This window comes from Suncus etruscus, chromosome 15 (assembly GCF_024139225.1).
Source record: "Suncus etruscus isolate mSunEtr1 chromosome 15, mSunEtr1.pri.cur, whole genome shotgun sequence".
In the NCBI taxonomy this organism is placed as follows: domain Eukaryota; kingdom Metazoa; phylum Chordata; class Mammalia; order Eulipotyphla; family Soricidae; genus Suncus; species Suncus etruscus.
In genome coordinates, this window is record NC_064862.1 from 63,871,792 (window position 1) to 63,883,988 (window position 12,197).

General features: G+C 39.6%; 1 protein-coding gene across 1 annotated transcript in view; it reads right to left on the reverse strand.

Moving 5' to 3' along the window:
• Positions 1-6,054: 6,054 nt before the first annotated feature.
• The window catches only part of LOC126031288 (acyl-coenzyme A synthetase ACSM1, mitochondrial-like), a 136,351-nt gene continuing 130,208 nt past the window's right edge, over positions 6,055-12,197 (reverse strand). The window contains exons 11-14 of the mRNA XM_049789586.1: positions 9,680-9,807; positions 8,205-8,304; positions 6,873-6,992; positions 6,055-6,387 (exon numbers count right to left, since the gene is read on the reverse strand). Coding sequence (XP_049645543.1) covers positions 6,301-6,387; positions 6,873-6,992; positions 8,205-8,304; positions 9,680-9,807 — 435 coding nt within the window. The 3' untranslated portion in view covers positions 6,055-6,300. The remainder of the gene's footprint in view (positions 6,388-6,872; positions 6,993-8,204; positions 8,305-9,679; positions 9,808-12,197) is intronic.

Sequence of the window (12,197 nt, forward strand, 5' to 3'; positions counted from 1 at the left end):
CAGTAAATTTGTATATTTTTGCTTTGTTTTGCTCTGAGCCACACCAGTGGTGCTCAGGGCTTCCTCCTGGCTCTGTTCTTAGGGATCACTCTTGCTGATTCTATATGGAATTCTGAAGATCATTGCCGGGTCAGCTACTTGTAAGTGGCTCTATGATTTTTTTATTTTTGGTTTTTGGGCCATGCTTGGTGATGCTCAGGTGCTACTCCCGGCTAGGCCCTCAGAAAGAGGTCCTAGATTGAAGGAACATATGGGATACTAGTGGAATCAAACCATGGTCTGTCCCAGGCTAGCATGTGCAAAGCAGACAACCTGCCTCTTGTGCTACCACTCCAGCCCCTCAATCTATTTTTTAAAGTTGGGTTTTCATTGGACTGTTGTTACATTTTTTTTTGAGTTACAGTTTTGTATTTATTGTTTTTTCCTCGTCTATTTTCTCTATTTTCTTAAAATACATTTAAACTCCATGATGACAAATATGTTTGTAGTTTGGTTTCATTTATAAAAAACTCCCCCGATGCCTGAGTGGTGGTACAGAAGAAGTAAGGTATTTGTCTTACATGAGTTGACCTAAACATGACTGAGATTTGATCCCCCAGCGTCCCTTATGGCCCCCTAATTCAGGAGTGATTTCTGAGTGCATAGCCAGGAGGAACCCCAGTGTCACTGGGTGTGGCCCCAAAACAAACAAACAAACAAAAAACAAAAATGTTTGTAGCACCAGTGCAACATTTCCACCACCAATGCCCCCCATTTTCCTACTCCCCACCTCTTGCCTGTATTTGGGACAGGCATTCTATTTTTCTCACCCACAACCATTGTCATGATAGTTGTCAGTGTAGTTATTTCTCTAACTGAACTCAACAGTCGTGGTTGCAAGCTTCACATTGTGCGCTGGTCCTTCCAGCCCTCATCTCTATTGTCTTTGGGTATTATACAATACTGTCTTATTTTTCTTAAATTTCACAGATGAATAAGACTATTCTGTGTCTATTTCTCTCCCTCTAATTTATTTCACTCATATCAGACAATTCATTTAAGTTCTTGTAGATTTATTTATGCTCAGAGGTTATACACTTTGTGATGCTCACTCACTAATAACTAGGTGCTGCACATTTTAGTAGTGGTGTTCACACAAGTTGATTGTGGTGTACCAGAGACTATCCACTTTTCCTGGCATGAGGATCACTATTGATGGATCTTGCATTTTTAATTCCATTTGGGCATTGAGTCTTTTGGTTGGTGAGTTCACACTGTTTGGTTTGAGAGTGATTATTGACCAATGAGACTTATTACCATTTTATCTTTTTAAAATTGTTGTTGTTATATCACTGTGAGCTACAGAGTTAAAAACTTATTGATAGGGTTGGCGTGGTAGAGCAAACTGTAGGGTGGTTGCCTTGCATGCTCTGACCTAGGATATACTGCGGTTTGATCCCCTGGCATCCCATATGGTCCCCAAACCAGGAGCGATTTCTGAGCGCATACCCAGGAGTAACCCTTGAGCGTCACCAGGTGTGGCCCAACCCCCCCAAGTTATTGATAATTGTGTTTCATTCATACTATTTTCCAACACACATCCCTTCACAAGAGTTGATTTCCTGCTACTGATACCCTAGATTCTCTTTTGTACCCTCTGCCCAAACCTGTCTGTATGACATTACCTCTTTTTCTCTCTCTCTATCTCTCTTTTCCCTTTCCTTGTCCTATAAGTCCATCTTATTTTTACATTCTGTTCTTTATTTTTCATAAGTCTTTTTCATAAATTACTTGAAATAACTTTTCCCTATTAGTGTTACCAATTTGATCATTTTCTCTACTAAGAGTTTCTGCTCTAATTTTTGCTTTGTGATCATTAAGAAGTCTATGCTCATTTCTCTCTAAGAAAATTTTTCTTGCTGCTTTGTTGTTAACTGATTTATTTTTGTTTATGTTCTTAAGAATGGATTATTTTAACCATTGTCAACATTTAATCTTCCTTTGCTTCTTGATTTACTGAATATGCACTACTTTTAGAATTTCTTCAGTGTTTGTAGGGTAGTGGTAAACACTATGAACTCATGATTATCTGGAAAAGCTTTATTTTTATAACAACCATGAGTAAAAATTCTCAGAGTATTCTTGGTTGACAGGTTTTATCCTTTAGTTTTTATGGATATGTCATCCAGTCTCTCCTACCATGTCATATGTCTTTGAATGTTATTTGATTTTGCCCTAGAAACCTTTAATTTTCTTCATTATCATTGACTTAAAAATGGTGTTTGTGGATGTATGGTTCTTTTTAGTTAACAATGTAGTATTGTTCCATGTCCTAGACTTCTGGTTAGCTCTTTCCTTCAGCAACAGAAATTCTCAGATACCATTTCTTTAGATAGTTTTTCTTTTCTTCCTCAATTCCTCATCTTATAGTATTTTATTATTCAATATTTCCTCTCCTAATGGAGTGTCATAATGCTAAAAGAATGTCTATAGTTTTACTAATTCTTATTTTCAGCCCCATTATATTCAATAACTAATATGTGCTCTTAAAATCTCTCTTCATATTTCAGGTAAAGCCTATTTTTTTTCCCATAGAAATCTCACATTCATTCACTTTTTTATACCCAGAATCTATTTTGAATTTTTGGGCCACACCTGTTTGTTGCTCAGGGGTTACTCCTGGGTAAGTGCTCAGAAATTGCCCCTGGCTTGGGGGGACCAAATGGGATGCCGGGGGATCTAACCGCAGTCCTTCCTTGGCTAGCACTGGCAAGGTAAACACCTTACCTCTAGCGCCACCTCACCGGCCCCCTGTTTTGAATCGTTTATCTCAATTTATGGGTGAAGAAATTCTTTCTTCTACTGAAGAAATTTTCTAATTTAATTAAATATTAGTATGCATTTTATATTCTTTGATTTTCCTCATAATATCAAAGTAAAATTAATTGTAGACTCCCGATTTCTGTGACATCTAAATTCATCTTTATACAGTCTTCATTTTCATTCTATCATTGAATTCAATCGTTTAGCATTTGCTTTATTTCTACTGTAGGAGGCAGTTGAGATTTTTTTTGGGGGGGTGGTTTTTGGTTTTTGGGTCAAACCCGGCAGTGGTCAGGGCTCACTCTTGGCTCTATGCTCAGAAATCACTCCTGGCAGCTTGGGAGATCATATGGGATACCGAAATTCAAACCATCATCCTTCTGCTTGCAAGGCAAACACCTTACCTCCATGCTATCTCTCTGGCCCTGGCACTTGAGTTCTTATGATGAAGTTCTTTGTCTTTTAAAACCTTGGGTATTCGTTAGGCAAGAGGTGTATGAGGTATACAGTGAAGGAATTCACTTGCTGCCTTGATGGTTAGATCCTTCTTGGATACAAATTACTTGCTATCTTCTTCTGATCAGATAGTTCTCTTATCTCAATAAAGCTTTCCAAAGGTAACTGTCATGGATTTTAACTGCTCTGGGTAGATTAGTGACATCCTCTCTCAGGAAAGTGGAAGGGATCTCAACCTTCCAAGATTTCCTTAATCTTCTGTGGGACCCTTGCTACATGTCTACTGCTCTGATGATTTCACAGTTACTCAGTAACGAACCTCTGTTAGTGTCAGTCAGATTTTCATCTAGCTACTAATATTTAGTATCTCACTAAACCACTACCTGGATCCTTCACTCCCATGTCTGTAGACACCTGAACTTTCCCATATTCAGGGTTTTTTCCATGCTGGGATCACAAACCAGCATAGCTGGTGCAATTTCTTTCTCAGGGCACAGAGGTGCCTTGGTTCTACTTAAAGGCTTAGCAGCAAAGTGATAGGCTATAGAGAGATGGGCTCTGCCTACTATACATTGTCTACCAAAATGACCAGCATTCATTGTCCATAATTAGAACTCTGGATGTCATTCCAGTCCTACTGAACTTACCTGATGAGCCTGCCATTCCCGCTTTTGAGAAATCTCTCCTCCTTAGCCTTGGAAGTAACAGAAGCTCCATTCTCCCTCAATGCATTCCACCAACAATCTAATTTACTAGTCACGAATAGTTTTTTTTTTTGGTGAGGGGACACACCCAGTGATGCTCAGGGCTTACTCCTGGCACTGCACTCAGAAACCACTCCTGGCTTGAGGAATCACATTGAGGTTCATTCTGGATCAGCCGCATGCAAGGCAAACTCCCGATAACTGCGCAATAGCTCCGGCACATCTAGTCACCCATCTAAAAGAATATAAGTACTTGAGTCGAAGAATATTCTACCAATAATGAACTTGTATGTGTTGCTGATAAAAATCTTTGCTCTTTGTTTCACAAACTGTCTTTTCCCTATTGAGTTTTATTCCTCCATATTTTTCAGGCATAAAAGTAATATTTTGAGGCCCTTCTGTATTATATGTCAAAAATATTGGCTGTGTACATTTATTAATCAAAATAAGTCTCAAATACAGGCAAGGATCCCAAAGAAGGGGGGCATTGGTGGTGGGAAGGTTAACTATTGAGTGGAATGCTTTATTTATGACTGAAACCCAAGTCAACTACATTCATGCTTGTAATCACGGTGTTTAAATAAATATTTTATATTAAAAAAGATTTTCCAAGATAATATAATAAAAGGTTAATAAAAAGGGACCTATTAATATTTGTTATGCCATGGCAGGAGCCTTGGGCATGAGAACAATTGTGTAACTAGGAGCAGGCTTTTCATCTAGCCACTGGAAATGTCCAGGGTTTAGGTCAGGACAGTGATAAGACAAGAGCATTTATGTCTCAAATACTTATGGCCATCAGATTTTCATATCAGACTAGTGACTGTACTCCCAGATTTGGCACTTTTGAAACACATAGCCACTAGAGGCACTAAAATACATTAATTGCTGCTCAGGTCAATGATGCCCTTGCTTGCCATGTGCTCTTACCGTTTCCACTCCTTGCACAGATGGTGAATCAGATAGTGTGCAGTCATAGAAAGAACTGTACCCAGGCCAAAGATGTAGCCAGAAGAAGGATGGGTTTTGGCAGGATTTTTTGGGAAAGGGGAAAGCACTGCCTGGAGACTTGAGCAGAAGGACTAGAGATGGGATTTCTACTAAATCCTGTTTTGTTCTACATTAATGCTACTCAAAAATGAGTCTGAATTGGTCAAAGAGATAGTATAGTGTGTAGGGTACTTTTCTTGCATGTGGCTGACCCAGGTTCTATCCCCAGTATCATATGTGGCCCACTATCCCTCATTAAGAATGATCCCTAAGAACAGAGTCAGGGGTAAGTCCCGAGAACTGCCAGGTGTAGCGGAGGGTGATGCTCTAAATTTTCTAAAAGAAATGAACTGAGATTGAGTAGGTCACTCGTAGTGGAATCATTACTTGATGATAATAATGGTGGCATTACTCTTATGGCAACACTGTTCTGAGAGTGTCACTATTCTGATGATGTCAATGTTTTGATGTACTGTACTTTAACTTTTTTCAATTTATTAATTAAAATATTTAGTTTTATTTTCTGTTGGTATCATTGTTACCAGCAGTTCTCAGGATATAGGACAAGGGCCCTGAGAGCATATCTCTTTTCTTCTATTCTTCCCACTCTGACTCCCAAAAGGCATGCTGCTACAGCACCTGTCCGTACCCTGTCCTCAGTCCCCAGAATCACCTTATCTTGAGCTTCAATCAATCTATCTTTGTACTTCAGAGCCCAGTAATAGACTTGGAAAACCATGACATGCAACAGGAACCCCAGTTTGGGTTGGAACTGGAATCATCCACTTCCATGACTGCTGAGAATGGGTCACACTAGGTCAGTTCCTGCCCGCTTGCCTTCCATTGCAGCTCTAGAGCTGGCTGAATGTGTGAGGTGAAATGTGGGCATGCGTAATGGGGGGAGGAGGGAAAGAATAATAGAGATTCCTTGTATGGACCTAAGCGAATCTGTGTATCTTAACTGGATGCACATTTCCATGCTGTGGTCAGAGGGCAGGAGGGTGGTAGGACCAGGCCTGGGATTTTTATGCCAGGAAAATTACCGTGGCAGCATTTTGCACAGATGGATTCATTCAGAATAAATGCACAACACCATGTCACCTTAGATGCTGATGTCAACAGTTTATTTTTCCTGCTTGGTCCCAGGTTTCATGTGCGCAATCAGGAGACGAACTTGGAGGAAGCGTGGTGAAGGAGAATCGTGTAAAATAAACAAAATTTTGTCCAGCTTGTATGGATATTCTTCCAAACCAAATCTCTCTCCATGTCCCTACTCACCATCAGCATGGAGAAAATTGAGGTGGCCAAGGAATTGGCTACAGTCACTGACTTGTGTGTTTCTTGTTGCTTATATCTGACCAAGCTCCTTTTTCCGAAGGTCACTCCTTTTAATCTTGCCAGTAACAGTTTTGGGCAGCTCTTGGACAAACTCCACCTGGTTTTGAATTAAACAAAGCCCTCCTATTTTAGTTCCTTACTCATTTTACAGCCAGCTCTGATTCAATCCAGGGCAATCCCGTATGGTCCCTGAGCCTAGTAGGAATAAGCCCTGAGCATCTGAGTGTAGCCCCAAAAGTAAAAATTAAAAATGGCTTCCAAGTAGCTGATTTAGATTTCTTTGGCAAATTTTGAATAATTCTAAAAACTCTCTTTGAACATCTGTGGGCATTGCTTAAATTTAAATTTCCCTTTATATTTCAAGCAACAGACAATTTTTAGATTCTGATCCAGGGTAGCAGTTTTATCAGATGGACAAGAAAGTTGGCCCCATATCTTTAAGAAGATTTATTTTCTAAAGAATTATATCAGTTCTGTCAGCTGTGTATTAACTTCACTGGGGCCTCCTTCCAGATTGTAGAGCAGCAAAGCCTATACAAGCCTGAAGAGACCTGACCCCCGCCTCCTCAGCTCCTCACTTACCTTCCTGGGGTATTTGTATGGGGCTGTCACTGATTTCACATGATCCTGAAGCTCCTTGGTAAGCTTTCCCTGGTCATAGTTCCTAAATTCTGGAGTCAGGACAATAAATGCCTTTACCACCTGCAGGGCAGAGTCAGAGAAGAAACCGAGAATGAGTGCCAGTGGGTTATAGACCTGAAGAAGAAAAGCTTACTGAATAATGAGAACAGTAGCAGATGTTGCCCTTTGGACCTCTAGATAATACAAGAACAAGTTCAAATCCAATACTTCTGATCATCACCCTTTGTCTCAAAAAATGGTAGACTTCCCTTCCCCTCCATTTATTCTCTGTGAATTTTAATTTACAGGTTATTCCCCATTGGCTGATGTAACAATTTACATAATAAATAGTTATGAAACATGAAATAGATGAAATAGATTATTATTCCTATCATCATGATTTTACTGTTAGGCCCATAGTTCTCATCAACTTACTGGTAAGTTTTTTGGTTTAACTTGGCGGTGGCACGGTGGCGCTAGACTAAGGTGTCTGCCTTGCCAGTGATAGCCTAGGACAAACCGAGGTTCAATCCCCTGATGTCCCATATGGTCCCCCAAGCCAGGATCGACTTCTGAGTCATAGCCAGGAGTAACTCCTGAGCCTTACCAGATGTGGCCCAAAAACCAGAAGAAAAAAAAAAGGTTTAACTTTACCTGTTTTTCATTGCAAATATTCTATTTGCTCTTTTTTTTTGTTGTTTGTTTTATTTGTTTGTTTTAGGTCACACCTGAGGGCTCTCAGAGATTACTCCTGGTGGTCATGGTTGCCCATATGGGATGTCAGGATTCGAACCACCATCCGAACCACCATCCTTCCTGAATCAGCCATGTGCAAGGCAAAAGCCCTACAGCCCTGCTATCTCTCCGGTGTTTTTTTTTTTTAACTATATGTGCAGTGTGCAGGAATTAGTTCATAAGTTGTTGTTGATGTTGTTGTTGTTTTGGTTTGTGGGCCATACCTGGTGACACTCAGGGGCTACTCCTCGCTATGTGCTCAGAAATTGCTCCTGGCTGTGGGACCATATGGGACACCGGGGCATCAAATGGTGGTCTGTCCTAGGTTAGCGCATGCAACGCAAGTAGCCTACACCTTGCATCACTGCTCAGACCCTAGTTCATAGGTTTTTTTTTAACTATAGTCCAGACATCAAATGGTCTGAGGAACAAGAAATAGCCCCTTATTTGAAACGTTTGAGGACCCCTGCTATGTCCACAACTAGGTATGCCAAGATATTTCCTTGTCTTGCTAGTGTTCCCAAGACACACATCATGGCCTCACTGTGTCCTCCTCACCTCCCCTCGCTTTGAGTCAGGACTGCCCACCACAGCTGACTCTGCCACCGCTGGGTGTTCTGCCAGGGCATTCTCCACCTCGGTCGGCCCAATGCGGTACCTAGAAGATGAACAGATTCTCTGTGAATAGATGCTATAGTTGGGCAACATAGAGATGCAAATCTCCCTTTCTCAAGGACATATCTGGACAACTGAATGTTGTCCCTAAGACACAGACTAGATGCTCCCTGGAATACTGACCGCTCTGTCTCTTAAAGGTGTCTTTAACTCAGAGCTCTGGGACTTGGTTCAAACAGCCAATCTTGGTGGGAATGTGTTGTGAAGCTTCAAACTTTACCTTGCACGTAATGCAAATTGTGTATTTATTCTCAGGTTATCGTTGTTTTATAACTTCATTTTTAAGATACCGGAGATATAGTACAGCAGGTAGGGCATTCACCTGATATACAGATATCCCAAGTTCAATTCCCAACACCCTATATGGCACTAGGAGTACTGCCAGGAGTGATCACCAAGCACAGAGTCAAGGGTAATCCTGAGAACTGTTGGTTGTGGCCCTCAAAGAGAAACAAAACAAAACAACAAATAAACAAAAAATACCCACAAAAGTTTAAAATGAGTCATTTTTTTTCTTAAATACACAGAGAACTAGTTACCTACTTCCTACCTTCCTTTGTTCATTCCTCTGTTCCTACATTACTTCATTTCTTCTTTCCTTCTTTCTATTCTTCCTTCTTCCCCCCTCCCTTCCTCTATTCTTCCCCTCCTCTCAGCCTTCCTCCTTTCTTCTCTTCCTTCTTTTATACTATTCTCAGGCCTTACTTCTGGCTCTATCCTCAGGCACCATTTCTGGTTGAGCTCAGGCACACATTTGTGGTTCTGGGGAAAGTTACCATGTGCAAGGTAAGTGCAATAACTCTCTGGTTCAAATCTAGGTTGCTTTATTAATTTGAAATTTGTTTGCTTTTATCTTTGAAATTTTAACAGTCGTCTTCAGTGTTTTGTGGCTCACATTTTTCATCTATAAAATATAAAGGTCATGTTTGCTGGCTTATACAAGGTAAAAAGGAGATGTTCTCACATAGTAAGAACTCTATAAATATTAACTATTTGTACTATGTTGGTGTTTTACTGTGACATGTTGTGTCCCACCACAATTCACATGAGAACACATACCCAGTGATACTGAGACATAAACAGGATAGAGAGAGGGAGAGAAAATGAATTGGGACTAAAGTAAGGTCAGGTTTTAATCACACCCTTTTTAAAATGCATGATGTCTGTAAGACAGCCTGCCAGACTTTCTTAAACTGTTGTGATTGATTCTTCTGGATTCAGGAAGTTATGCACTGTGTTCCCTGAGTTCTCTGGGTTTGGTTCTGTGCAGATCTAGGCTCAGGGTCTCTTCACATAGGCACAAGGAATATTGGATATCTGATGGTGGTAACTCCTGGCTCAGAGTCAGCTCCACCTACCCAGAGGCATTGATGACATCATCAGCTCTCCCTAGAAACCAGATGTAACCTTCTTCATCAATAGTGGCTCTGTCTCCAGTGCTGTAAAAGCCCCCACACTCCACTTCAGCTGTCTTCACTGGGTCATTCTGCAAAGAGCATGGTGTCATTCAGTGAGTTTTGATCAATTGAGTCAAACTTGGTTGACACTACCTGAGAAATTCTGTAATCATTGAGTCTGTTTATCCTACACATTATAGTTCAATTAGTGAACATATCTGAATGGTAAGTTTACCTTCATATAATTGTAAAAAAATGAAAAATTTTGAGCGGTCCTTTAGCACAATATCATTTCCGCGAGAACATGAGCTCTTTTTATTTTATTTACTGTCCTAAGCTCTGAATTTCTGTTGCCAGCACTAATGAGAGGAAATAAAATACTTAATGAGTGTTCTCACCCCAAATTGCCTGATTTGTGTCCTCATGGGTTATTTGTTCAGTTCATATTATAGATGTCAGACATTTTAAAATACTTTATTTTTGTGCAGTAATAACAATAATGCAGAGATCTTGATCCCATTTATCTTTTATCTAGATTCCCAATCAATGATAAATTCTACCAAAATGATTTAAATGTTACAATAAGATTTATTCTTATATGTATCACCTTTTTCATTTACACCTGTGTGTTGAATGTATTCAGTATACTGAAGTTTTATTATTATAAATACTTTAGTGCCCTGCCCAAACCTCCCAGTACTCAAATTACTCTTCAGTATTCAGAACAGCTATTTTCTTTCCCTCTCTTTTATTTCTCCATCAATAAATCACTTGCCAATGTATTATATGCTCTCCACTTTCATAATTTTGTCACTTAAGAATTTCCTATAGAAGCAATCATAGTTTTCTGACTTCAGATACTTTTTATTTTTCTTTATATAGTTTTCTAAGGATTAATACAGACTTTTGTGATCTTTACTACTCTAGTCCTGTTTACTGCTGATTTAAATCTTGATAGGGATTGACTCTTTTTTAATCATTAGCTATTGAAGGGCATTGGCCTCATTTTCCCTTTTAATTGATTATAAATATGGGTTTCGTGAGCATTCAAAAGCAGCTTTTATAAAAGTACTGGAATGAACTTAGTGCAAATTCTCAGACACAGAGTTGGAAACTTGGGGCACATCTTCTCCCACAGATCTACATCTCCTACCCCAGAGGCAGGTAGTTCCCTGGAGAGGTGAGGTGTGCATACTGCTAACTATTGTCCCCAGCCCCACCTGAAGTGATTTCAGAGGGAAGAATCATGGATGATTGCTGTGCACAATAAAACTTATTGTGACACATAAAATGAAATAAAATTTCATTGGTGAACCTTAAAAAATGCTTCCAAGTAAATTAGACGTAAGGAGGAACTTAATTTAGAAATTCATGGAGACAAAAACGACTGTTTGAAGCTGTCAGGGAATAAAGAGAAAAATAGAAAGCTTTGTCTTTTTCTTTGAAATGAAAGATTTTTACAAATGTGTAGCCGTGAATGTGGGCACAGTGTCTTAGTATTACTCAGTGCCAATGAACTTCATGCTCAAATGGCTATTTAAAATGTAATACTTGTTTGAATTCACGAAGAGAAAAGTGGAAGAGCAACAACATGGCATGAGAACATATGGAATGGGAGACAGATATGTGCTTCTACATGGATGTATTTGCCAAATAAAATATACCACTTTCAATTAAAATGTATCCTTGATCTGGACCACCAAGACCAAGTTGTTTATTTGGGGCTCACACCAAACATGTGACTTAGATATCACTCCTGGTAAGCACAGATGGGTATTTGTGGTGCCAGAAATCAAACCTTGTGTGCAAGACAAGAGCCATATTCTCTGCAATATCTCCTGGGCCACCAAGTTCACTTTAACCAGAATCTCTGTTGCAACATTGTGTTTAGATCCAAGCAGACATTATTAGTGAATAAACATTCATATATGCTTATCAAATGAATGGGGTTAGCTTACAGATAATATTGAGAAACATGTAATACATATTTATACACACGTGCACACACATGCGTCTGTTTATTTTCTCTTTTATGTAAATTTAAAGCTATGCCTTGTCTTCTTTCTAGCTTTTGGGCATACAATTCAGAGTCCTCATTGACAATACAGGTGGGCACAGCAATTACATCAAATTTCCTTCCAGTGCTGTGACTTTGGAGATTAGTAATGGTCTTAGATAAATACCTGGGTTTGTTCATTTTTCCATGTTCCATCTCAGATGCTGAAAATTTACTTTTAGTAGCCAGCTCTAGCGTGGGAGGTGTAGAATTTGTTGTTTTATTATCTATCACAGTTTATTTTTTATAATCACTGAGTTCTTATTTTGTTTGTTTTGTTTTTGGGCCACTTCCGGTGACATTCAGGGGTTACTCGTGGCTATGCACTCAGAAATCGCTCCTAGTTTGGGGAAATATCTGGCATGCGCTCTGTCCTAGGTCAGCCACTTGCAAGGCAAATGCCCTACTGATGCACCATCCCTC